Source organism: Amphiura filiformis, chromosome 10 (assembly GCF_039555335.1).
Source record: "Amphiura filiformis chromosome 10, Afil_fr2py, whole genome shotgun sequence".
Classification (NCBI taxonomy): Eukaryota; Metazoa; Echinodermata; class Ophiuroidea; order Amphilepidida; family Amphiuridae; genus Amphiura; species Amphiura filiformis.
Window position 1 is genome coordinate 40,859,685 of NC_092637.1, and position 26,418 is coordinate 40,886,102.

General features: G+C 36.5%; 1 protein-coding gene across 1 annotated transcript in view; it reads left to right on the top strand.

Moving 5' to 3' along the window:
• Positions 1 to 18,241, top strand: part of LOC140162861 (glutaminase kidney isoform, mitochondrial-like) — a 66,457-nt gene extending 48,216 nt beyond the window's left edge. Inside the window, 3 exon segments of the mRNA XM_072186167.1 lie at positions 737 to 875; positions 2,015 to 2,078; positions 17,748 to 18,241. Coding sequence (XP_072042268.1) covers positions 737 to 875; positions 2,015 to 2,078; positions 17,748 to 17,841 — 297 coding nt within the window. The 3' untranslated portion in view covers positions 17,842 to 18,241.
• Positions 18,242 to 26,418: the final 8,177 nt, after the last annotated feature.

Sequence of the window (26,418 nt, forward strand, 5' to 3'; positions counted from 1 at the left end):
AGGTTCCAGAGTAAAAAATAAGTACAGCTTGTCTGTACGCAGTGCGATAATACTCATACATATCGTCGGTCGCAACACGTAGTGGCGTACGTGAAGGACAAAATATGTCTCCGAGCAAACCATTTTGGAAGGATATGGTAACTAATACTTCTCCACTGTTATCTCTCAGTAGCCCAATTCCATTTGAAATTGAAGTTTAAGGTTCAAACTATTAAACTGTGTCTTTAATGGTTAACAAGGAATAACTGTTATAGGATAATAGTTAGCTCTAAAGCTATACGCCACTATGTGAAACACAAAATTTGGAAAATCACTCTACGCCACTATGTGTTGCGACCGACGATATGAGGGAGGTACTTATAAGGAGGAAGAAGAAGAACTTTGTTCAAGGAGATACTATCCATTCCTAAATTATGTATGTATAATTTTTGAAGTAATTTGACCAATTTGCTGGTTATTTCTAGTGGTACCGCTGTTATATTGTAGGGAAATATATTGTAGAGGCTACATTTTTATGCAGGAGAAAAAGATAGTTTTATATTGTAGAGGCTACATTTTTATGCAGGAGGAAAAGATAGTTTTTAGGGAAATTACTTTTTTTCACAGTAAAAAAGGAGGGAACATGTTGTGGACTTGTTAACCCAACTTTGAAAAGACTGTACATTTTCTTAAGTCGCACTATTTTTCCGTCATTTGTAAAAAATGTTGACATCAAAGCTTGTTTTATGTTCTACAGGCAACTCAGATGATCAACCTCTTGTTTGCTGCTTACAATGGTGATGTGAGTGCCATGCGGCAATACTTCTTGCAGGGAACAGACATGTCATCCAGTGACTATGACGCCAGGACAGCCTTACATCTGGCAGCTGCGGAAGGTTAGTTAGATAGTCTGGTGGTTTTGAGGGTTAGCTTAGATATCAGGGTTGATGCCATGTGGCAATACTTCTTGCAGGGCACTCGCATGTCATACAGTGACTATGACAGCAGGACAGCCTTATATCTGACAGCAGCTGAAGGTCAGTTGGATAGTTATGAGGTTTAGGTAATCAGACAGAGTTGATGCCATGTGGCAATACTTATTGCAGGGCACTCGCATGTCATCCAGTGACACCAGGACAGCCTTACATCTGGCAGTCGCGGAAGGTCAGTTGGATAGTTATGAGGTTTAGGTAATCGGTTATCTGGGTTGATGCCATACTTATTGCAGGGCTCTCCCATCACCGTGTCATTCAATGACTATGATGAAAAGACAGCCTTGCATCTGGCAGAAGCTGAATCTGAGTTCAATAGTCACAAGGTTTATATTAGCAGATTTCACTTTTGATGCCATGTGGCAATATACAGTAAGCCAAATAATTAAGGTACCAGTTACGTTCACCCCCTGTATATCCTAAACAAAGGCAGATATGTCATAATTGGAACCAACAGCCAATAGCTGCATCTTTTAGCTCGAATTTAAGACCTCATTTGTTGAAATTGTTCAAGAAATAAAGTAATGATGATCCAAAAACCCAAGGAAGATGCCAATGTAAATGTTGCAGTTTGCTCCATTGCGTGCCCTATTGATGTGCACACAATGTGTTCACGAACAAGAGAACCAGCGCAGTGCTTCCATTGATTAACAGGTTAAAATTAGCGTTGTGCTTTCATTGATTAGAACACAAAAGTGCAACTTTTGATTTCGTTTCTTAGGTTTTAAACCACCGTTTCTTTAATTTTCAACAAATGAGGTCTTAAATCAGAGCTAGAGAGTACAGGTTTGGCTGCTTGTTTTAATTTTGACACATTTTTCTTTATATAGGATATACAGGGGTGAACACAACTGGTACCTTAAATTTTTGGCTTACTGTATACTGAATGATATTTTGATAGCATTTATAAAAAAATAGGGCGTTTATTAGAGGGGAGCATTTAAGAGAGAATATGCTGTTCTCGGATATTAGGGTTGGTGCCATGTGCCAAAGCATATTACAAAATTTTTGTTGTTTTGGTTTTCTTTCCCCATGACTTTCAGGACACAAAGATGTAGTGCTCTTCTTATTGGAGAAATGCAACGTGTCACCAGTACCACAAGACAGGTATGTATCGCAGACAAACATAAAAACACACGCACAAAAGCAAACACCTAGTTGTATGAATGGAATCATATAGAAAAATTACCATTGGTGATTTCAATGTTATGTGATATCCAGTTGCAGTAGTACAGGGTCTAGGTACAACTTAAGACATGCATGAATGTAGATGCAGGAGTACGGAGGATTACTCGTCCGATCTGTCCATCCGTCTGTCTTTCCGTCTGTCCGTTTAGGTAAGATGTGACAAGGGGTTGACATGATGTGAGTTGAGGACGACAAAATGATTCCATACCTACGTTTCACTTTCGAGTTGAGTGCCCAATGGGCAAGGCCTCAGCACACTTTTTTCAAAAATTTTTGACCCATCTTGGCCGGCATACCGCAGTCCAATTCATTCACTGATTAATGCCCACTGTTGACGTTTCAAAGCTTATAAATATTTTAACACACCCTTTTAATGCTCCTTTATTTAGCAACTGGGTTTAAAATAATTCATGGACATTCGTATTTCAAGTGTCAATGGTGATGACAATTTGTGCGGTGCCGGCATGATTCAAAGAGAACATATAGCTGCACTTGACAAAGATCCCTGTGCATGGAGAGATTTTTTTGATTGCCTGCTCCACAGCCGAAGGATGATAATGTAGCCAAGGGCAAATACGTTTTCCAACATCCATTTTTGCCGATTGTTTTACACACATGTATCCTCACACAAGCATCCCAGAATAGCAAGTACCTATTCATTTGTGAGAGATCCTTTGGCCAAAAGATGTGCAAAAACAACGAGGTATTGGAATCATTAAGTCCTCAATATAAACATCTCAAAAAAGTAACTAACCCCCTTAAATAATGAGCATAATTCAAAAACGGGTGATTGTATTACAAATCTGTAAAATGCGTTGGAAGCAGAATTTATTTCTGCACATTTTGACATCTCATTTGTAGCAATTGACTAAATATTGACGCGTCACAGCGCGCATTTAAATCAATGTAACCCAAGATTTGAAAGTTGCAGTAAATTCTATTGATTTTGCATTCAGTGTAATGGAAGGAAATCTGTGTAATGATATCTGAGTGTTTTTGTATTGTAAAAATTTGTATGTAAGTGCAACTTTCAAATCTGGACCTCACTACATTAAATTGATCGGTGTTTTATTGTTTTCTGGGTTATCGTATCAAATGAGGGGTCAAAATGCGCAGAAATAAATTCTGCTTCCAACGCATTTTACAGATTTGTAATACAATGGCCCCTTTTTGAATAATGGCCATTATTTAAGGGGGGTTAGTTACTTCTTTTAGATGTTTACTATGACCTGCACTATAGATACAAACACCTTAGTTTAAAGAGGTACTTGTGTACATGTATGTGGAATCTGATTCAATTTCAACGCTTTAGGGGGGTGATTAATTTAGTATAACTATAGTCACAGGTATTGGCATTATGCTTATTATTTCTTGCTGGTAGTGGTAAATGATCATGTTAATTACTTGTAAATCAAATTTATTTTGAAAACTGGTTCCATCAAAGTGTATGGAAAGCTACAGTGCCTCTTTAAACTGAGAAGTAGCGCCTGTAGAATTAGAAGCTAATAATTAAACAGTCATTATGGTTTGTTTTTGGAAGTCTCAAGGTGTGTGTATGTTTTTTTTAAACTCTGCACAAGTTTTTTTGTTCTTGCCACTCATTGTTATGAATTCAGACTAATTATTTTGTTTTAATAGATCAATGTTGTCATCAGTTAGCAGTGTTGTTAACATAAATAAAAAATAATAAAAAATGATAATTATATTTATAACATAAATAAAATATAGTTGGAATTCAAGAACTTTTGTATAACCCAATTTATGATTATCTCCAGTAATACACATGGTATGAACTTGCTGTATTACAGGCCAGTGTGTGATTCACCATTCTTAGTCAGTGGGAGTGGTCTAGTTCGTAGACACATTTCTGATTGGACAATCACATGATTTTGGGTGCCGTCTATCAGGCCGTAGACGACCCCACGTCATCATGCGTCTTGATAATCCGTAACAAGCGTGTAGAGATGCGCGTATGTATCGCGCTGGATGCGTGAGACTAGTGCGGAATACGCTGACGAGCAGCCAGCAGTACGCGCAACAGAATACGTAAAGTTGTAAACAAGTTTCGTTCATTTTATAATGAGGGAGTTTTATGACGGTAACTTAGTTTTGCTTTAAAAAATTGTTTACAGTTATTAAAATAATATTTAACTGACTAAGAATGAGAATAAACGATATTCTCTAAATCGTACACATGAAATGTTACCACAACACAATATTATCGACTTCAGTTTCACCTAATTTGATGTTATAACCATTGAACAGGGTTCTTTTGCACCTTAAGGGCTGGGGTATGAACGTTTGGACAGTATTTATTGTGGGACATTAGAGCACATCAGACATATCAATTGCATTCTGAATACTGAAGAATGTCCTTCTGATATCAAATAATTTTGATTTTAGAAATTAGCAATGTAATACACATTTTATGGCAAATGATTAAAATTGATATTTTTGATATTTAACAGTACTCAAAGTAAACTTTATAAATCTGATGATTTATACTTAAAGTGTATGTAGGTGGGATGAAAAGCTGATGATCAATTGAAAATTTTGACCTTTCGTATTGAAGATATATACACCTAAAAAAATTAGGTCTTTTTGGGGAAAAAATCCATATCTTCAATATGAAAGGTCAAAATTTTCAATTGATCGTCAGCTTTTCAACCCAGTTATAGGGGCCCCCCTGCTTTTTAAATATTCATCACAAAAAAAATCGGTTTTTGACATACAATGTAGAAAATTTAATTTCACAGCCTAAGAAAAGTTATCCAAGAGGCTTTTCTGTAATCATGTTGATATTAAATGTACACACTTGAGACTTCCAAAATGATAACTCACCTACTGTATATAACAATGTAACAAAATAAATAGATTAGAGCAGCATGTCAGCATTTGTACAGATGAACACAATACCATATGAGAACACAAAATGAGCAGAAAGTTACCAGGGATGAAAAGAAAATATGGCTTAATGAACATGCCAGAAAACAATAGGAAACAAAAGAATTCTACATTGAAATATTGACTTTAATAAGCACCAATTAAGTGAGGGAGCAACCCTAACAAGTATATCCCTTTAAGGTAGGAGCATCGGATAATAGACCCATGCAGGCAAATAGCCACTATTTCAAATCAGAATTATGTATCCATTTCAAATATACAACCAATTGAAGATAAGTCTTTACTTCACTGATTTTTAATGTTTCATGAAAATTTAAACAATTCTTATGTTTTTCTACTAATAATTATTGCTAGCCTAGAGGGAATGTGATATGGTCTCCATAGTTTGTGGGGTGGTTAATAAGCCTAATATCTAAATTCTCTCGCCAGATTTTTTGGATAAAGTGTTTATTTTTTGAGAAAAATAATTTTTTCTATTTTTAAATTTGGGAAATCTACAAACACCCATAACTTAAAATAGAAACACTTTATTAAAAAAAGCTGGCGAGAAAAGTTTCTAAATTTAATAACCTTTCATATGACACCTTGTTTGTTAAAATTGGCCCTATGGTTCGCTCAGACAATAATTATGAAATTGGGTCATTCAGTGTTTCTAGATCAAATCAAGAAAATTTGAGCAAGTACTAACATTACCTTCAAATATCCTCTGTATTACTGACCAATATATTGGAAAAAAAGTCACTAATATTATTTAGTAACATTTTTGTAATAAAAAGATCCAAAAAGCAGTTCTATAAATGGGATAGAAAAGAGAAAAAATAATATTTAAACATAGTATCCTTTTTCAAACTTTTACCAATTTTAGTGAACGAGGCTTAGTGTCAAAACCACTTTCTGTGCAAAGTCAATGGGGCTTTCTAATGATAAAAAATGGCATAACTCAAAAACGCTTTGTTGGCAAAAATTAAAACTTGACAGGCAAGTTTTTCTCACCCAATTACACATCCTGTATCATTTTAAACCAAATCTGTGCATGACACCGTAGCCGATGTTTCTACCTTAAAGCTTATGATTCAGCGGTTGTGACTAGGGGTGTGATTTTCGGTAATTTTGTGCCCGGGACCCGCACATTTTTTGGGCAGGTAACCAAATAGAATTTTTTTTTTTTTTTTTTTGGTTTTGTAGTGTCCCGGGTAATGTAATCTCGGGCGGGTACCCACGAGCTCGCCCGAAAATACCTGGCTTAGTTGTGACATTGCCTTATGGTAATAGAGAGCTCTATCTCTCCTCTAAATATCCCAACAAGAATTATGGGTCTGTACCCTTATTTACCATGTGGATTTTTATGGGAGGGCACTTTTGTTTATTCTCAGCACTGTACTTCATTATGAACTGCTTTTGAAAAAGAGCTGCTTCATGCATTCTGATCAGCCTTCTCAAAGCGTACTGTAACAACTATTTTATGTCTTGTATAATATTCTCAACACTGCTAGCTTTGTATGAATTTGTTTTTTATCCAACTGCTTCAAAATTATGTGACCGTCCGCCACAAATGGGCAGTAATGTTGGCATTTTAACTTTGTCGAGAAATTAGACAGGCAACCTTTTCTCAAAATAAGCCTCACAAGTTCACAGTGATATTTAACATGCCCCTGGTGCTTGTTTTCATGGTAGCAAAAATCAGTAAAAGAGTTGAGAAATCCTTCTGTTTATATCATTGTGTTTGAGAGGTTCAATGATCCATATCTCAAAACCAACTCTGCCAACATTAGCCTATTCATAGTGGATGGCAGTGGCGTAGCCAGGGGGAAAAGGGGGGAAGCTGCCCCCACCCTCTCGCCCCCTGTGGGTTGCTGGCTGCCCTGATATTTCAGATTTTTAGGCCTTTTTTGTATTTCTTGACCATTTTCGTTCCCTTAAAAGTTGTCTTGCCCCCCCCTCCCTTTGCCCACCCTCTAAAAAAGTGCTGGCTATGTCACTGGTGGATGGTCGCATGACTGCTCTTGATTTCTAAATCTGACATGCTTTCTTTACCCTGTAAATGGCTAGGCTTGCAAGTTGAAAACTCGCAGTAAACCTACTTAAATTTTCTTGCTAAACCTTGCATGCTTTTCTTGAGTCCACTCACAAATCACAGATTCTAGAAGGCTTTAAGAATCTGTGCACAAGTGTTCTTACATAATTATCATCTACCACAAGATATGATGTTACAGGACTGCACTGCCAATCAGCAATAGGCCATCCATTTGAAATCCATACACCCCCCCCCCTCCCCTTGAAGTCTATTTCCACCTTTGTTGATCTTGACCCCCCACTTCCCACATGAATTTGGTAGCCATACATCAGTATTTGAAGGCCCCCATAGAAAACTGTGAAGGAAAAAAAACACACTTTAGTCACAACTGACTGCTCAGTGCCAGAAGTGGTTAAGTGCAATAGCTGCGTTGTGAACATTTGGCAATTTACACACAGTATATGTGACCATCCAGCACAACTGAGCCCTGAAGTCGCCAATCATCATTTTTGAGATATTCAACCAAAATATTCTGCTTGAAATTAGCTTTAAAATGATGTATATCATGTCTATAGTACTCAGTTGTGGTGGATGGTCACACATTGGCATCTACTCATGGCAGCTACAAATGGCAGCTATTGCACTTACCCACTTCTGGCACTGAGCAGTCGATCTATTTATAGATTTCATTTGATTTATATTTTGGCAATGATAACTGAGGGTGTCTTTTAAGTACCCCATACCCGGCATGCTGCGTTTGCGTGTACATGTATATAAGGACTACCTTCAACAAATGCATTTCATCTGGCTTTCTGTGAAAATGTATATTGTGTGTTGAATAATGTCAATTAATTCATGCATGTCAACAGTTGATAAATGATTGTAATATATATGTATGCTATAAATTGGTGTAATATTGAAGGGGCATCGGTAACCAATACCGTACTGTTGCTAATAAATGTCCCACTCTGATAAAAATTTCTGCAATGAAAAAGTGACCACAATGCAGACATATCATGTGAGTAAGCTTAAACTGGCATTTGCTGCATGTCTCATAATTATATGGAAATTGCATGGACAAAACCTCCACTTGCATCCAGTTGCCAAATTGCTGTAGAATTTTCATTTTGAACAACTATTTTTGCATGAAAATGAACTTGCAAATACAATTTCGGAGTGATAATGTTCTAATGATAAATCACTGCAAACATAAATTATTTACATTAGCTAATGTTCAAAATGGCTGACCTGGAAGTAACTTTTATAAGTTTTATATACTTTGAGTTATAGGTTAATAACAGCGCATTAGTTATTTGGAGGGCATTGTGAAAAATCTAAACATTTTGCCTTTGGAACCGAGGAATATCCCGATATTCCGAGGTCCAAAGCAAAATATTTAGATTTTTCACAATGCCCGACATATAACTGATGCAAAGTTATTAACCGAATTCATAACCGTTATTTTTAACTCATCACTCAACCAAATCTCAAGATTTTATTCTCTAAAATTTGTTGAAATAAACAATTTTTATCAAAACGTATATTTCGCCCTTCAAAAAGTCGAACAGGCTAAAACGGACTTACCAATTACAGCACTGCGCAATCACGCCATGTGCAAATATGGTAGTTGCGTGCGCGCGAAGTGTTCCGGCGCAACAGATGCGCACACGCAGAAGTCATTGTAGCGCGTAAGCATATGCGGAGGTCATTGATGGATATCGCGGCGGTACACCACGATGTGCGTAAATCGTCTAACGACCAATTTGATTGGGACGCACAAATGGCGTGTTACGCGGAGGATATGAATGTGTTTTGGTACGCTTATATTGCTATTAAACAGGCATTAGAATTTTCAGGTTTAAACCTGAATTCAGGCTTTTTTGTTGTCCTAATTTCTGCATTTTCTTTTTAATTTCTGCCTGTTTTTTTTGCTTCTTTAGCCCAATTTCATGCACTTTTTCAGGCTTTTTTCAAACACTTCAGGTTTTTTCATGGATGATCATTCGCATGCCTGTATCAAAAGTATGGTTCCCACGTGACATTGCATGATAAAGTACTCTTTACAAATCGTCAGTGGTTTTTTTTTTTCGTGACCATATCTTCAGTCTTCTTTATATCACTAAATATTGTTTTTTCGTCAAAATTTGGCTTTAATAACCCCCCCTTTTGAAAACTGTCACGTTACCAGGGAGTTTATTAGGAACAACTACGGTATGCTTCCATAACTGTTAATCCTATGTATACTTTTGCATGACCTGCAATGCTTTAACATGCAACTTATTATTTTGCTTCTTTTTTTTCTTATGGCTTGTTTGAAATATTTCCTCCATTTTTCCCCAATTGTCATGGCAACCATGTCAACCATGTCACATACATCATCATCACAGATGGGGACACACGCCACTCGATGAAGCTGAAAACTTTGGACACGACGAAGTCGCTGAAATTATAAGAACGTACATAAGGAAGGCACAGTCATGAAGGTATAGATTGGGGGTACTACTACTCAAAAGGACTTGATATATGCACTGGGTGATTTTGGTGTTATATGTGTACACATTATATTGTTGTTATTTCGGCATATTGATGAATGCCACAGTATTACAAACCGTCTGTGTATCAATTTGGGGGCGCTGTAAATTTGCAGACTCCTCTGAATTCACAAACATGTCTGTGAATTCACATACTTTTTTGCATTTTTAGCTAGTTTTGGTGCAATGTGTTTATAATAACCGTATTGTTGTGGTTTTAACCATTTCTATGTGACATGATGGGGGCCAAAGGCGGCAAATTTGAAATTAAGATACAAAACAATACAAAATACATAAGAAAATAGATATCATAAACGTCATATTGAAAACCAAACATGCTAGACCTTATAGATGTGTTATAACAATATAACATCTGTAAACAGTTTTTTTACATGATTCATCTTTACAGTAACATTTTGATCTGCTTGAAAAATTGCACAGATAGAATTTTATTATTAAATTTACACAGATGAATATGAAGCAAACAAGCTTAAAATATTAACTATCTGAAGTACTAAACAGACTGCCGAAATATTTCACTTGCTGCCAAAATTGAAATGAGTGAAAAAGTATGTGAAATCACAGAACCCCCAATATATGATTTCATAGCACCCCCACCGAGATATAACCTTTGAATTGCATTACATCACTTGGTGAATATGAGTAGTGACCACATGGCACAAAAATAATTATGTTGGGTTGCCCTCTACAGTTAGTATAATACAAAGGGACGGTCTGTAGTTATATGGTGTTCATCAGTATGACAAAACTATTGATAAACATTGGCTATTCCAGTTGAAATCTATACACCCCCTATGGAAGACATGACCTTAATCTTCCACACAGGGAGTGTAAATTTCAAATGGGATTACCTGAATGGGTGATTTCATTTTAAATCTACACCGGATGTGTGGGAGATTAAGCTCATGTCTTCCAAGGTGTAGGGTTTTCAACTGAAATAGGCCATTCTACCAAATGTTGTGCTATCTCACTTGTATATCACTATGTGACCAGTTCCCATGGAAGTTACCACAGACCCTAGAACACATCTTATGTCAAGCCTTTGGAATTCCTTTATAGAACACAGACCATTCCTCTCTTGTGTGCCATCTTTATTTGTCTCAATGTTTGAGTGCAAACACTGCTTGGTAGTGAGCCCATCTGACACAATTTGAGGTAACAGGTCGCATACCCTAGAACACATCTTATGTCAAGGTTTGGGAACTCCTTTATAGAACACATACCATCCCTCTCTTGTGTGCCATCTTTATTTGTCTCAATGTTTGAGTGCAAACACTGCTTGGTAGTGAGCCCATCTGACACAATTTGAGGTAACTTTAGTAACAGGTCACATATTTGATAGTGTTGTATCATTATCTTCGTTTTTATTTTCATTTTTAAAAGTTTCTTCATCTCAAGCTTTTTTCACACGTCGTGTCATGATGCTGTTCGCTAGTATTTATGTCATTTCTGCAGTTTTTTCCCACAGACATTTTCCAATATCTTTTATATATTAAAAGAGGATTTTGTGATCCTAGCATCCTCTTTTTATGCCATTTTTCAGTAGATATCCACGGAAAAAGCTTATTCCCAAATTTTAAGTGGATTCCAATTTTGCGTCTGCGAGTTATGCATGATTATGTGTATTACACTGCTATATAGGCCACTGTTGTAATTTCGTTCTGGTATATCAAATTTGACAATACTTTTGCTAAATAAATTAATCTGCAAGAAATTTTTGGTACATAAACATTATGTAGCCAGAGGTTTCCATTGGTATAAAAATCTCAACTTAAAAAAAAAAAAAGTGGGGGATGAGCCTGTGGATCACGAAATGCCCTTTTAAATGATATCATATATCAGTAGAGTGTGGCTGTTTGCCGTGCATCATGTGCAAATATATAAAATGTTTGAAAGGTTTAAAGTTAGTTTGTAACTACTCTATGGTTTACAAGTACTGTATGAAGTGGTTTTAAACATTTTTATGATTTTAATCAAATTATAAAGCCAATTAATGCAAAAGTGTGGGGAGATATTCAGGCATATGGCAGGGCTGTCAACTTTTTGGAATTGCTTGGCATGAGACAGAGGCGTATCGGGATTTGCCGACTTCAATGTTCAATTTGTACCATGATTATTTGAGCCACGGCGCTCGAGAATGTGTAAAGCAGGGGGGGGGTAGGAGCAAGAAATTATTCATGATGTTGCATGAGATTTTACTCATTTTCCAGCTTTTTGCTTGAGATTTACTACCTAGGCGTGAGATTATACTACCTTTGCGTGAGACCATGAGAAAGTGACCCAATGCATGAGACTCGCGGCCAATGCGTGAGAGTTGACAGCCCTGATATGGATTTTGTGACAACAATATGCAGGCTCCTCGGAACAAAAAGGGTCCAAAACCTTCGAGATTTGCATATATTATAGGAGTTGATGTGTATTGTGCAAGACTTTGAAGTTCATCACACAACAATAACACAAAACCTTCACAGTATTGCTGTGCTTTCAGGGTGTGAATTATACCCAAAACACTCGCTCCCTTGCATGCCCTACCCCTCATATACTACTGTATACAGCATTACCAAAATGGCTATTTTGAGTCCAATTCTCTTTGTTTTGTATTTATTATTTTTAATTAGGCCAAGTAAAATAAATAACATGTAGGCCTATATCATCCTGACTTTCTCAAAATTGGGTGAGGGAGACCCCTTATTATTTGTTAATTTGTTAAAAATTTACTATTCATTTCTGTGTAAAATTGCAATTGCAAAGGCTTTGTCAACATATTATAAAAATGGTGAGGCCCCTAATACTTTTGTTATTTCCCCAAAGCTGTACCCCTAGCTTGCAGAAAAAGTGACTGTTTGCAAATTGTTTATAAATGATAACCAATATTTTAGAAAAAAAGTAAGGGAGCAAATAAGAAAAATAGCAAAAATATTTGAAATCTTCCAAAATCGGTGAGGACGGGGAGGATGTACATGTTATTTATTTTACTTGGCCTTAACCCTTGAGTTCATGACTTTTTACGGTAAGGGACCGTTCACAAACACTTGTAAGGGGGGCCTGATGCAAAAAAAATTCATCGCGAAAATTTTTCGGGGCCCCTTTACAGACCTCAAAAATTTCAGGGCCCCCTTTTTGACATGAAAATTATGGGTCAACCCCACAGAAAAGCATATAAACTTAATTTTTCCAGGAAATTTATGGTCATTTTTTCAGCCCCCCCTTAGGAGGGTCAAAATTTTCAGGGCCCCCTTTTTGCATCAGACCCCCTATACAAGTGTTTGTGAACGATCCCTAAGAATTTCATGAATTGGCAGATGAAGAGTTCAGATGCAAAAAGCGGCATTCAAATATAACTGGTCAGATGTAAAGAAAATGAGAAAATCTGTGGTACTTTAACCCTAACCCTACCCAGTGGCATAGCTGCAGGGGGGGGGGTGATCGCCCCCCTGGCAAAAATTGCCTATTTGGGCCCCTGCCCCCTAGTGCAAGGAAAAAAGAGGAAAAAGGAGGGGCGAGAGGAAAAAAGAGAGAAGACAGGGAGAGGAGGGAAAGAGAGATATTGGAATCCATACGATATGCAATCCCATACGATTATTATCAATAAGCCTGGCAAAATTATCTATTTGGGCCCCCGCCCCCTAGTTTGGGCCCCTGCCCCATACAGGCTTGCCCCCCTGGAAAAAATCCCAGCTACGCCGCTTACCCTACCCATGGTTTATTGGCTATCGGAAGGGAAAGAAGAAAAAAAAAAGGAGAGGTGAACAAAGAAGTCACTTGGTACCCCCGGGATTCGAACCTGGGACCCCTCGCATGCCACCCACAAGATCATCCACCTCTAGCCACGGAGGTTACGCTGCCCGGGCAGCGATTCCCTGTGTATATACGACTTAGTCTGATTGCGTCATCAAGTCACGTGGAATGCATGCACGCACAGTGGTTTCAATAGTGAGCTTTAGTGAGACTTGTTTGTGTAAGGGTTAAGGAGGGCTAAATCTTGGAAAACATGTATAATAACCCTACCCCTACCCGTGTTTTTTTGGCTATCAGAAGGGAAAGAAGAAACGAAAAAGGAGAGATGGTGAACAAAGAATTCACTTGGTACCCCCGGGATTCGAACCTGGAACCCCTCGCATGCCACCCACAAAATCACCCATCTCTAGCCACGGAGGTTACGCTGCCCTGGCAGCGATTCCCTGGGTATATATGACTTTTGCTGATTGCGTCATCAAGTCACATGGAATGCATGCACACACAGTGGTTTCAATAGTGAGCTTTAGTGAGACTTGGTTGGGTAAGGGTTAAGGAGGCCTAAATCTAGGAAAACATGTATAATAACCCTAACCCTACCTGTGGTTTTTTGGCTATCAGAAGGGAAAGAAGAAATGAAAAAGGAGAGAAGGTGAACAAAGAAATTACTTGGTACCCCCGGGATTCGAACCTGGGACCCCTCGCATGCCACCCACAAGATCACCCACCTCTAGCCACGGAGGTTACGCTGCCCCGGGCAGCGATTCCCTGGGTATATATGACTTGGGCTGATTGCGTCATCAAGTCATGTGGAATGCATGCACGCACAGTGGTTTCAATAGTGAGCTTTAGTGAGACTTGGTTGGGTAAGGGTTAAGGAGGCCTAAATCTAGGAAAACATGTATAATAACCCTAACCCAACCCATGGTTTTTTGGTTATCAGAAGGGAAAGAAGAAACGAAAAAGGAGAGATGCTGAACAAAGAATTCACTTGGTACCCCAGGATTCGAACCTGGGACCCCTCGCATGCCACCCACAAGATCACAGTGGTTTCAATAGTGAGCTTTAGTGAGACTTGGTTGGGTTGGGGTTAAGGTAGCATTTATAACCCTAATGCTCTCAAGTGTTTTTGGCTATGGGAAAGGAAAGAAGGAATGAAAAAGGAGAGAAGATGAACATAGAAGTTGGAGTTTCCCCCAGGTTTTGAACTCAGGACCCTTCGGCGTGCCAACTTGCCAAGCACTCCATCGGCGACCGGTAGCCAGCAAAAGCATGCGTATATATGATGGTGATTACCTCATCAAATCACATGGGATGCATGCATGTTGGTAGTTTCACTTTGTAAGATTCAGATTTGATAGAGTTGGGGTTAGAAGGCAGATGTTGGTGGCCTAGAACTCAAAAAGTTTGAAAGTGGCGTCTATCAACTTAAATGCATCTGAACTCTTCGGATTTTCTCCATAGTTACTGTATACAAAATGATCAGGGTTTTAAACTTAGAATTGAATGCAGCAGTTTACTAACAATAATTGATACTAAATAATTTCACCGTCATTAATCTAAAATGTCAGTTTCACTTTAACACATGCACCAATTCTTTTTACCATAATATCTCATCCATGTAATTTAAGACATTGATAATTTAGGAGTAGAGCCAATTTGATGCATACAACTTATATTGACATGGTTGGTATCCAACAGTTAAAGCATATGCTCTACTTTGCCCCATCCCCACTGGGTCATACCCCAAAATCCCTTTCCATACTACCCATATCGGGGCCTGAGATTGGAATTCCAGTTTCCTTTCTCACGAAGTAAGGGCTAAGAGTAAAATTGTACAATTGTGTTTGGGAGTGGCCTTCTCTTCTTTTCTCTTTTTCCTAGCTATTTTCTTCCATTTCGTGCTTTGTTTATCAAGCTATCTAGGCCAGCATGCATATATTAGCCTACACTGGCTATCCAGGCTTGTGCATTTGTATGAGCTTGGAACGGTCCATGGTTTTCCCATGGATTAGCATGTGTTCCTCACGGACCAACCTGGGTAAACAAACAAACAAACAAACATATAAACACCATTTACACAACCAATAAAAGAGCCTACACTTTCTCATGATTCCTGCATACGGATGAATAACAAACTAATTGACACCTACTTATTTCATTGAAATGGAATGCTGTATTTGTCAGTACAAATTAATACTCACCAGAAGATGTAATGAGCTAGTCCAGTTGAAATCCATATACCCCTTGTGGAAGATCTGGCCTTAATCTTCCACACAGGGAGAGTGAATTTCAAATGGAGTTACATGAATGGGTGACTCCATTTGAAATATACACCTCCTGTGTTGGAGATTAATTAAGGTCATGTTTCATTATCTAGGGGTGTATGGATTTCAACAGGAATAAGCCAATGCATTTGGTTGCCCAGTGTATAAATTATCTGACAATGAAGAGGACCTACAGGGGTCCCCAACCTTTGTTGGAACATGCGTTGACCCTATTTCATGATATCATTTGTTTTTACTTGCCCCACCTTATTCCTGACCCCAGCAAAATTACCTCGTACATTATGTTGATTGCTAAGTGACTTGTATCATCCAGTGTCGGTTTCTTATTTATATTGCTACATACCATGTTGTATTACCTTCTCCTCGTAGTACACACAATGCACTGCAGTTCCACAAGGATCTATAGGGCCCACAATGTATAAGTTCCCCCTAAATACTTTTTAAAATAAATCGAAAATATTTCACAAAATGCAATCATGTAAAAAGGTATGGGTAGCCGTATTTGTTTTACACATGTGGACCAACTTATAGCGTTACATGTCATTATGCGTTCAGTCACAATGGTTCATTATGTAAAAAGGAATGTTTTAAACAGTGTTAAAAGTTGCATCTGAGTCCATAGGAGTCAGCTCTCAAACAATACAGTAGGCCAGGTCTATTCATGTGTTTGTGAAAGAAATCCTAACTGCTATGGACTGAGGTGCAACTTTTAAAACAGCCTCTTTTCTTACACAATTAACCATTGGGCTATACATATCTTTTTACATTTTTACATTTCGTAAAATATTTTTTGACTTATTCTAAAATGTATTAGGGGGGAACTAATAAGTTGTGGACCGTATAGATTAGGTCCGCAATATAATGGGTGTTCCACAAGGATCTAAAATTGGTCCTAAACCTATTCTGTTGTCTCCACTTGGATCTAGATTGCTCTAAACCCATTCTGTGTTCCACAAGGATGTAGTAGGTAAAGGTAAAGATAAAGGAGGCGATCCTGTATAAACAGTTTAGGCCAGACTCCTCCATCTAATGTTGCTATTGGGGATTGCTACACCTCCTCTACAGCGAGCCTGTTGCCTTTCCAGCATTTAAGAATGCCGGTACCCATTTATACACCTGGATGCAGAGGCAATGGCGTCGCCGGGGCTGGAACCCGCAACCTTCCGATTTATGAGTCGGAGCCCATTCTGCTCGGTCACCATGCTCCCTACAGAGAATGTAGTATTAGACCCTAAACTTATTATGTGTTCCACAATGATCTAGATTGCTCTAAACCCATCCTGTAGGCCCCAAATGTATTCTGTAGATAGTTTTACTAATATTTCACACAGCACATACATGTACAACTCATACTACTCAACTCCCGCATGTTTTATTTTATTTTAATTCTAATAGTTAATGTGCTTTGTTTGCATGTTGCATTCATTAGCTAACAAATCACTTTGTTTTAAGCATACATGTACTCCATGCCTAATTAATCACTTTTGGTTGTGCTGCAACATTTGAACTAACAACTAATAAACTTACTGTAGGATCTACCATGTTGTTGTCAAGTACTTAATCATTTAAATTAGAATTGCGTAGACCACATACTAGTATTCAATGTGTTTCAGAATCCAAACCGGATCTGATCCACTCAGACCAAAGTCTGAAATTGTGACAATTGTTTACCATTTTGAACTTGTTTAGTACATCTACTACTGAAGTTGAAACCCCCATATCACTGGCTTGCTTTCTTACAAAATTATGAACTTAAATTATGTTCTTTTTCAGATGCTTTTTGTTGTATTTTTGCTGCTTATATATTTCGCATATTTCCCAATATAATTATTGCCAACTTTGGTCTGATTGGTCTAATAGGGTAAAAAGAAGACTGCATCATTTAATAGTTTTTGACTGTAAAATGCCTTGCATTATTTACATGACAACAAAGTCATGACATATAAAGGTGAATTTCGGATATGTTTGAAATTTTCAGCTGTTGGAATCGCATTTTTAACCAAAACATTTTGTTTGTTCTAGATGTTGGTGATTGTTGATTAATGATATGCTGGCACTAACGAGCTTTATTAATTAAACTGCTTAATCACTGCAGGTGGGGACACACTCCTTTGGACGAGGCAGAGAACTTTGGACATCATGAAATTGCAGATATCCTCAAGACATACGGCGCTAAACTTCAAGGCTGAGGGGGTCAAGCGGGAGGTTAAAGGTCAAAGCTGACTAATGGAACAAAGGTAGCTAATTCTTGGTGGCCATTTTGTAACCAATTAACATGTATAGCACCAAAGACGAAGCTGGTGACGGGAATTGTATTGGATATGTTAAACAGCATTAGTATGCTTATGTGTAGTGGTACAAATATTATCAAGAAAAGGGCAGCGATATGTGCCTTGTATATATTCCAGCTTTTTGTTATACCAAAATGAAGGTTTAGTTCCAAAAAGTGCGACATGTGGATGAAAAAAAAAATGGAATCATACATGGCTACCAGTATGCGAGTAAGGATTATTTGAAAAGAAGTACAAAATTAATGTACATCGATTGTGCAAAGATTTCTTGAGAAGATATGTCTTGAAAATATACTAACCATGTAGATTGTGGCATTCTTGTTGGAATGCTGGTATGGCTGTTTGATTTAACCCTATGAGAACTACCTGCCGATTGGCCAAAAAAAGTTTTCATTATCAATTGGACCAATCAGCAACATTGTTAGAATAATTTCACCACGCAAAAAAATTGGGGTGGATTATTTGCAAAGCTCCATTCTGATTGGTGATTAAAGTGAAGGTATCATGTAATTGACCAATCGGAGGCAATGTCAGATTGGCAGGTAGTGCTCAGGGGGTTAACACAATGGTCCATAAACTATATGTACTTGAGCCTAAAGAGTTAAAAGAACAACCAGGTAGAGATTAAAGAGGGTGTTTCTACTAAGAATGTTTGATGTGATGGACACAGCATGGGTGGGACCCTTATCCAGCTCATTAGAAACTGCATACAGTACCATTATTTCAAATGTCCATAGCATTCTAATCAAACCTTGTACGAATAGTTTTCTGCTGTACATGTATGTTTTGCATACTAGAAAACACACGGTGTACAAACAGAGGAAGTGCTCTGTGGAGGTTTTTTTGGTAAAGGAGTTTTATTATAAGGAACATGCTTACGACATTTAAACTTTGTCAGGGCATGAATAGTTGAATATTGAGACTGATGAATTTGCCACCGGTGGTGTATACATTATGTTTACATCCTTTTTGTATTAAGGTTACACAAAGAGACGTATAAAAAACGTATAAAAGACGTATAAAGTTGTTCTCTAAAACAGAGTTTTCTCAGTAATCAAATATCGCAGCGAGTGAAATGTTGGTGCATTGGATGTAGCTTAACATTTTTGGGTGTGTTATATACAAATTATTAGAATAAATTTTAAAATCCTTCGTTTAAAGCATTTTTACCCACCATGTTCACAAGATCAAAAACACGCTCCATGAGGTTTTTTTTCAAATGTGCGCTCCGTATAAATCCACACCGAGCGATTGTTTTCTTCTTTTTTAAAGTATTGTATTACAAATCGATCAAAGAAATAATGTTGCCATGGGGAAGAACCAAATACAGTACCGATTAAATTTTAAAAGCCCGTTTTGGGGGAAAATTTTGGAGAATTTGCTTGAGAAAAAGCTGGTTTGTGAAATTATCGATATCTTGATTACGAGGCGTTAATTTAGACATCTGAATACCTACATTATTTCTCAACATTCTGCCAATTGCTATTCCATTTGATTTTCACTCCAAATTGAAGCTAGTTTTGCAAAAAACGAGGTTTTCCTCCATCAGTTCGTTCAAAATTTCAGCGCCGACATGCGTGTTTATTCTAAGAGCCATAATGCGGACGCGATTGTAATCATATGTAATTGCATCCAATTATAGTTATATCATCCGCTTTGAGAACAGTCAATTTGTGTAAGTTGATCTGTGGCCGAGTGGATAGAGCGTTGGACTGGGAATCTAATATGAACTATTTTGGTGGGTTCGAGTCTCCGTGTGGCTGAATTTTCTTTTTTTTCTTCTCTTTTCTCATTTTTACTTCCTTTCTTTCCTCTTTTCTTTCTCCCTTTCTTTTATCATTTCTTTTTTTTTTTCATTTCTTTCATTTCTTTCTTTCTTTCTTTTTCGTTCATTTTCTTTCTCTCTCTTTCTTTCTCTTTTTCACTATTTCTTTATTCTTTCTTGCTCCTTTCTTTTTAGTTTTATTTGATTGATTCGCTGAGTGCAGTGAATCGTGATTGATTGTTTTTCACTTTGTAGGCCTGCTAAGTCTGTCTTGTTGATTTTCATCCCAAATTCGATTTACAAATAATTGCTTTTTGATATTGTTGTTGTTGCCTACCCTTACATTGTAATCAGGGAATAGCAGCATTGATTTCATCAAAGATATCAAGGCTATAAATTCAAAATCAACACATTTTCCAGGGCGTAGCTTGACGAAGTGCCCCAATCAATTTTAAAATTTATAAAATCCTTGTGAAAATTGCGAAAATGGCTTGTGCCACCCCGGCATCCGAGCTCCGGGCACGAGCTAAGCCAAGTTTCATAGCCTTTTCATGTCTTGACCGTGGATCGATATTCTATTGTAAGTAGGCCTACGTCCCGGTACGCTTGTTCATTTTATGCATGGCTGTTTCTGTTATGAACTTACGCCCCTCTGAAATCAAGCGCATGAAAAACTCTCGGCTAACCTTAAGGCCTTCCTTCCCTTTCCTGCAGTTGCAAGATACTTTGGGATACTGCTAGTATTCTAAAATAAACCAGATAGTATACATTTTCACATACAAAATAATATATTTTTGGATTAACCCAATTGGCACTACCAGCCAAGAAGAACTATTGTGGTTGGTTACAAGGAGGGCTATATCATGTATTCAGCCAATCAGAGAGATGGTAAGAATAGCCTGTATGGGTGAAAGGGATAGGTGCTCTATTTTGATTGGTTGGTCAGATGATTAAATCATGTAATTGACCAATCAGGGACACCGTTAGAAAGACAGTAGTGCCCATGGGGTTAACCAAAAAAGAGTGAAATTGAAACTTAAAAAAATAAGTTCTTGCTTGTAGATATTATTTGTAGACAATGGAAAGGAATTTTACATTCTGAAATGGACTACACAATTTAATATTAATGTCTAAAAAAATGAAATTTTATCAGTGAATTGTGAAAATTTCCGCTATATTTTGTATACCTCATAATGGTCAAAAAGCACAAAATGCATCTCAAATGTTTCTCCTTTGTTAAAGTCGATGAAGGATTTGTGACATGATCAAGGGGAATCAGTCACATGTCGGCAATATTAGAAGTTTTTGACATCATTTTCTGGCAGTTTACAAATGCTATATTTTCGATGTTAAACTCCATCAAAATTGGACATCTGGCTACCGAGTTATGAGCAATTTATCAATGGCTGAAAACAATATAAAACAAAAGATTATGAATACTGTTTTTGTCAATATCTGAAAAACAATATTAGCGACATCCGACTCATTCCCCTTGATCATGTAACATTTATGAAACCTCAGGTACTGAAATTTTTATTATTATGTAGATTAAGATTCATGTACAGTTATAAAAGCTATGTATATAAATTTTCATAGATGAATGTATTTCTTTGTAATGTAGTTGTAAGTGTTAAGTTCATGTGATCAAATCAAGCAAAAAAGAACGGTGTTGTGAACAGTCAATTATCGGAAATGTGCAACATGATAAGGAAATGTGAAGAATGGAATGCTCACATAATCGTTGTGGGGCAGGAAAAACCTTGAAAGTTGAACATGTTAAGGGATCTAAAATGAGCATTTATTGCGTTTCGACAGTATTTTTGTGGGACATGAGAGCACCTCGGACCTATCGAATTGCATTCTGAATACGAAGCATGTCTTTCTGATATCAAATAATTTTCATTTTTTGAAAATCACAATATAATACAAATTTTATGACAAATTATAAAAATTTGATATTTTTCAAATTTTTGATATATAACAGTCCTCGGTAAATTATATAAATCTAATGATATATTCTTAAAGTGTATGTAGCAGGAGGAAAAGCCGACGGTCAATTGAAAATGTTGACCTTTCATATTGAAGATATGGATTTTTTCCCAAAAGACCTACTTTTTTTTTGGTGTTTTGGGAAAAAAAATCCATATCTTCAATACGAAAGGTCAAAATTTTCAATTGATCGTCGGCTTTTCATCCCACCTACATACACTTTAAGTATAAATCATCAGATTTATAAAGTTTACTTCAAGTACTGTTAAATATCAAAATATCAATTTTAATGATTTGCCATAAAATGTGTATTAAATTGCTAATTTCAAAAATCAAAATTATTTGATATCAGAATGACATTCTTCGTATTCAGAATGCAATTCGATATGTCTGATGTGCTCTGATGTCCCAAAATAAATACTGTCCAAACGTTCATACCCCAGCCCTTAAAACTAAACTGAAAAGACATTAAACATAGGAGGTTATTCTTTAAACATGTTCAGGGGCCAATGACACATGCAAGGTTTCGTGAGTGGCATGGGATATGGGTTGACAATAATAATGATCTGGCTCCTATAGGCCTTTTAAGAAACATCAATTTCGCAAAAATTACATGCCATAAAAATGATCATTTTGTTCAAATCATGAAAATTTTGTGCGACAAAATATTGTGCTTTTCATTTATATATATGTGTCATAAAAATGTGACAAAAGAAAGCCAGTTTATATAACCCCCTGGACATTACTAGTCATAACAGCATTTCTGATTGGTTGATAACTTGAAATGCTCATTTCAATTGCCAATTATGACTAGGCTTTAAACTATTTAGGGTCAGACTTGCATTTGCAGATGATCTTATAAAATACCTTCCTTGATTGGTTCAAAATTCATTTTGGCCAATCGGCAGATAGTTCTCACAGGGTTAACAAACAATAAGGATTTGAATGGCAAATCAGATCACAACTCAAAAACAACTTTAGCGACACTGTCCTAACTTTGCTTGATTTGGTCACATGTTGAGGTCAGGGTTCACAAAGCTGAACCAGTGTTGCCAGATTAAGCTGTTCATTGGGCTGCATATGAATTAAGATTTGGAGCAGCTCATAAAATATCCTCAATCATGCTCCATACCCCAGCCCTACTTGTGGGAAGATAGGTGTAAGTTACAGCCCTGCCAGTGTTACTTTATGACCCCTGACCCCTGATTGTTATTGTTTATGTATCCACATTTTATATTTTTAATAATCATGTACATGCATTATATACAGTATTATAGATGAACTATTGAATTTACTCTATGTAGAGACATTAAGGGATCTAAAATGAGCATTTATTGTGTTTCGACAGTATTTTTTGTGGGACATGAGAGCACCTCGGACCTATCGAATTGCATTCTGAATACGAAGCATGTCTTTCTGATATCAAATAATTTTCATTTTTGAAAATCACAATATAATACAAATTTTATGACAAATTATAAAAATTTGATATTTTTCAAATTTTGATATATAACAGTCCTCGAAGTAAATTATATAAATCTAATGATATATTCTTAAAGTGTATGTAGCAGGGAGGAAAAAGTCGACGGTCAATTGAAAATTTTGACCTTTCATATTGAAGATATGGATTTTTTTTCCAAAAAGACCTATTTTTTTTGGTGTTTTGGAAAAAAAAAATCCATATCTTCAATACTAAATGTCAAAATTTTCAATTGATCGTCGGCTTTTCATCCCACCTACATACACTTTAAGTATAAATCATCAGATTTATAAAGTTTACTTCAAGTACTGTTAAATATCAAAAATATCAATTTTAATGATTTGCCATAAAATGTGTATTAAATTGCTAATTTCAAAAAATCAAAATTATTTGATATCAGAATGACATTCTTCGTATTCAGAATGCAATTGATATGTCTGATGTGCTCTGATGTCCCAAAATAAATACTGTCCAAACGCTCATACCCCAGCCCTTAAGCACTTGGAAATCACTCATAGCAACACATATATTTTCAAGTTAATAGGTTGAAGAATAGCAGAGTGTTGCCATTCTTGCATTAAAGCTGCTCTATGAATTAAAATGCTGTTGCCCAATTGGACAAAATAAGAAGGTTAATCTTACAAAATTTAACATCTGTTTTTATTGTAGTGGTTTTCTTAATAATCATGACTGCCTTGGACACATTATTTGGGTGTATAAGATACTGTATTAGCCTTTATTTTTGTCAAGGTGTTAATGTGTTAATCTGGTGTCCTTTATACAAAATTTAACATCTGTTTTTATTGTAGTGGTTTTCTTAATAATCATGACTGCCTTGGACACATTATTTGGGTGTATAAGGTGTTAATCTGGTGTCCTTTATACAAAATTTAACATCTGTTTTTATTGTAGTGGTTTTCTTAATAATCATGACTGCCTTGGACACATTATTTGGGTGTATAAGATACTGTATTAGCCTTTATTTTTTAATTGAACCAATCAGAGATGTGGTAAGACTAGTCAGTAGGGGATTTAGCTTGAATTCCTAAGGGATTTGAAATCTCTATATTGATTGGTTACTATTATCATGTAATTACCCAATCGGGAGCACCATAAGAAAGGCAGTGCGCATGGGGTTACTAAAGCTGACAATCAAGCTCTTGAGCTTCTCACATAAATCAAATGAGTTTTATTTTATTGTTGTTTTAGTTTTTGTAGACACCATTTTAGCACAAAAATCGAACACGCACGATTACCACTATACTATACTATACGCAGGTATACAGCCTTTTCAAATAGTGCCCTCTTATGTGACCCGGTACTATGAAATTACCTTGCTCGATTTAAGCTATACGCGTACACCTGCAAAACGTGCACAGTATACCCGAATAGTTTACTTGTATGTGATCGTAGCCTTTATATGTGACCCGGTACTATGAAATTGCCTTGCTCGATTTAAGCTATACGCGTGCACCTGCAAAACGTGCACCGTATACCCGGATAGTATACTTCTATGTGATCGCAGCCTTACTAATGCATATATACGGGTCATGCAGACGCCTGTTTTGTTGTGGTAGTCTATACTAAGCTTGTCAAGGTGTTAATCTGGTGTCCTTTATACAAAATTTAACATCTGTTTTTATTGTAGTGGTTTTCTTAATAATCATGACTGCCTTGGACACATTATTTGGGTGTATAAGATACTGTATTAGCCTTTATTTTTAATTGAACCAATCAGAGATGTGGTAAGACTAGTCAGTAGGGGATTTAGCTTGAATTCCTAAGGGATTTGAAATCTCTATATTGATTGGTTACTATTATCATGTAATTACCCAATCGGGAGCACCATAAGAAAGGCAGTGCGTATGGGGTTACTAAAGCTGACAATCAAGCTCTTGAGCTTCTCACATAAATCAAATGAGTTTTATTTTATTGTTGTTTTAGTTTTTGTAGACACCATTTTAGCAAACACCTTATATTTTCACAGGGTAATGTGGTACATAGCTCTCACATAAATCCAATGAGTTTTATTTTATTGTTGTTTTAAACTTCTTATTTTTGTAGACACCATTTTAGCAAACTCCTACATTTTCACAGGGTATGTCATATTTAACAATAGTTCGGTATCTGTACCTGATTGGACATACAGTCATAGAAATAAATAAAGGAGAATTGAGATTCCCTGATGGGAGAAAATTGTGGCGTATTCAATATTTGCCAGCGAAGTGTTACGTGTAATCCGATTATCACTATAACAACTGGATCACGCTTTTGAGTCCTGAATCATGATCGAAATGATCGCAACACAAAGTCTATGACATGTACTACCAATTCCAAAAGGTGCGTGATCCAGTTACCAGGGAGTTATGTAACCACTTCCCTGGCGAATTCAGAATGCATATGGAACTGATCACTGCGAATTGAAAAGAAATCTGTAGGAAAAGTTGCAATTTTGTTCACTTAATTGCTGGAAAAAAAATGAAATCATTAATTTGTAAGATGACAATGTTTTTATCATTTGTATTTATTGTAGTGAAATATTTTAAACAATATTTTGCGAGCTCAATGAATCAATTTTCCAAAGTGGGCAGAGTTCAGCCCACATTGTGTGGTGTAAAACCTGCCATTAATCTTCACTATGAATTCAAATCAATGCATATAACTTTCAATTCGGATATCTCTCTCTTAAAACACTTCATTGTTGTTATTGAACAACATTGGATGAATGGGGTATCAATATGCACATAAATAAACCAACCTATGTGTTAAAATATTATGAATACATTTACTAGTTTTGAAGCTATAGGCATTTATAACGGCTGCATTACTTTCTGTGACAGCTGTTGTATAATTTTAATGCTCTACGTGCTATCCACGCACTTCAATGGAAAAATTTCAAGTTTTGAAATATTTTCTCAAAATATCAAGAGCTATCTTAAGGGCTGTGGTATGAACGTTTGGACAGTATTTATTTTGGGACATCAGAGCACATCAGACATATCGAATTGCATTCTGAATACGAACAATGTCATTCTGATATCAAATAATTTTGATTTTTTGAAATTCGCAATTTAGTACACATTTTATGGCAAATCATTAAAATTGATATTTTTGATATTTAACAGTACTTGAAGTAAACTTTATAAATCTGATGATTTATATTAAAGTGTATGTAGGTGGGATGAAAAGTCGACGATCAATTGAAAATTTTGACCTTTTTCAGATTGAAGATATGGATTTT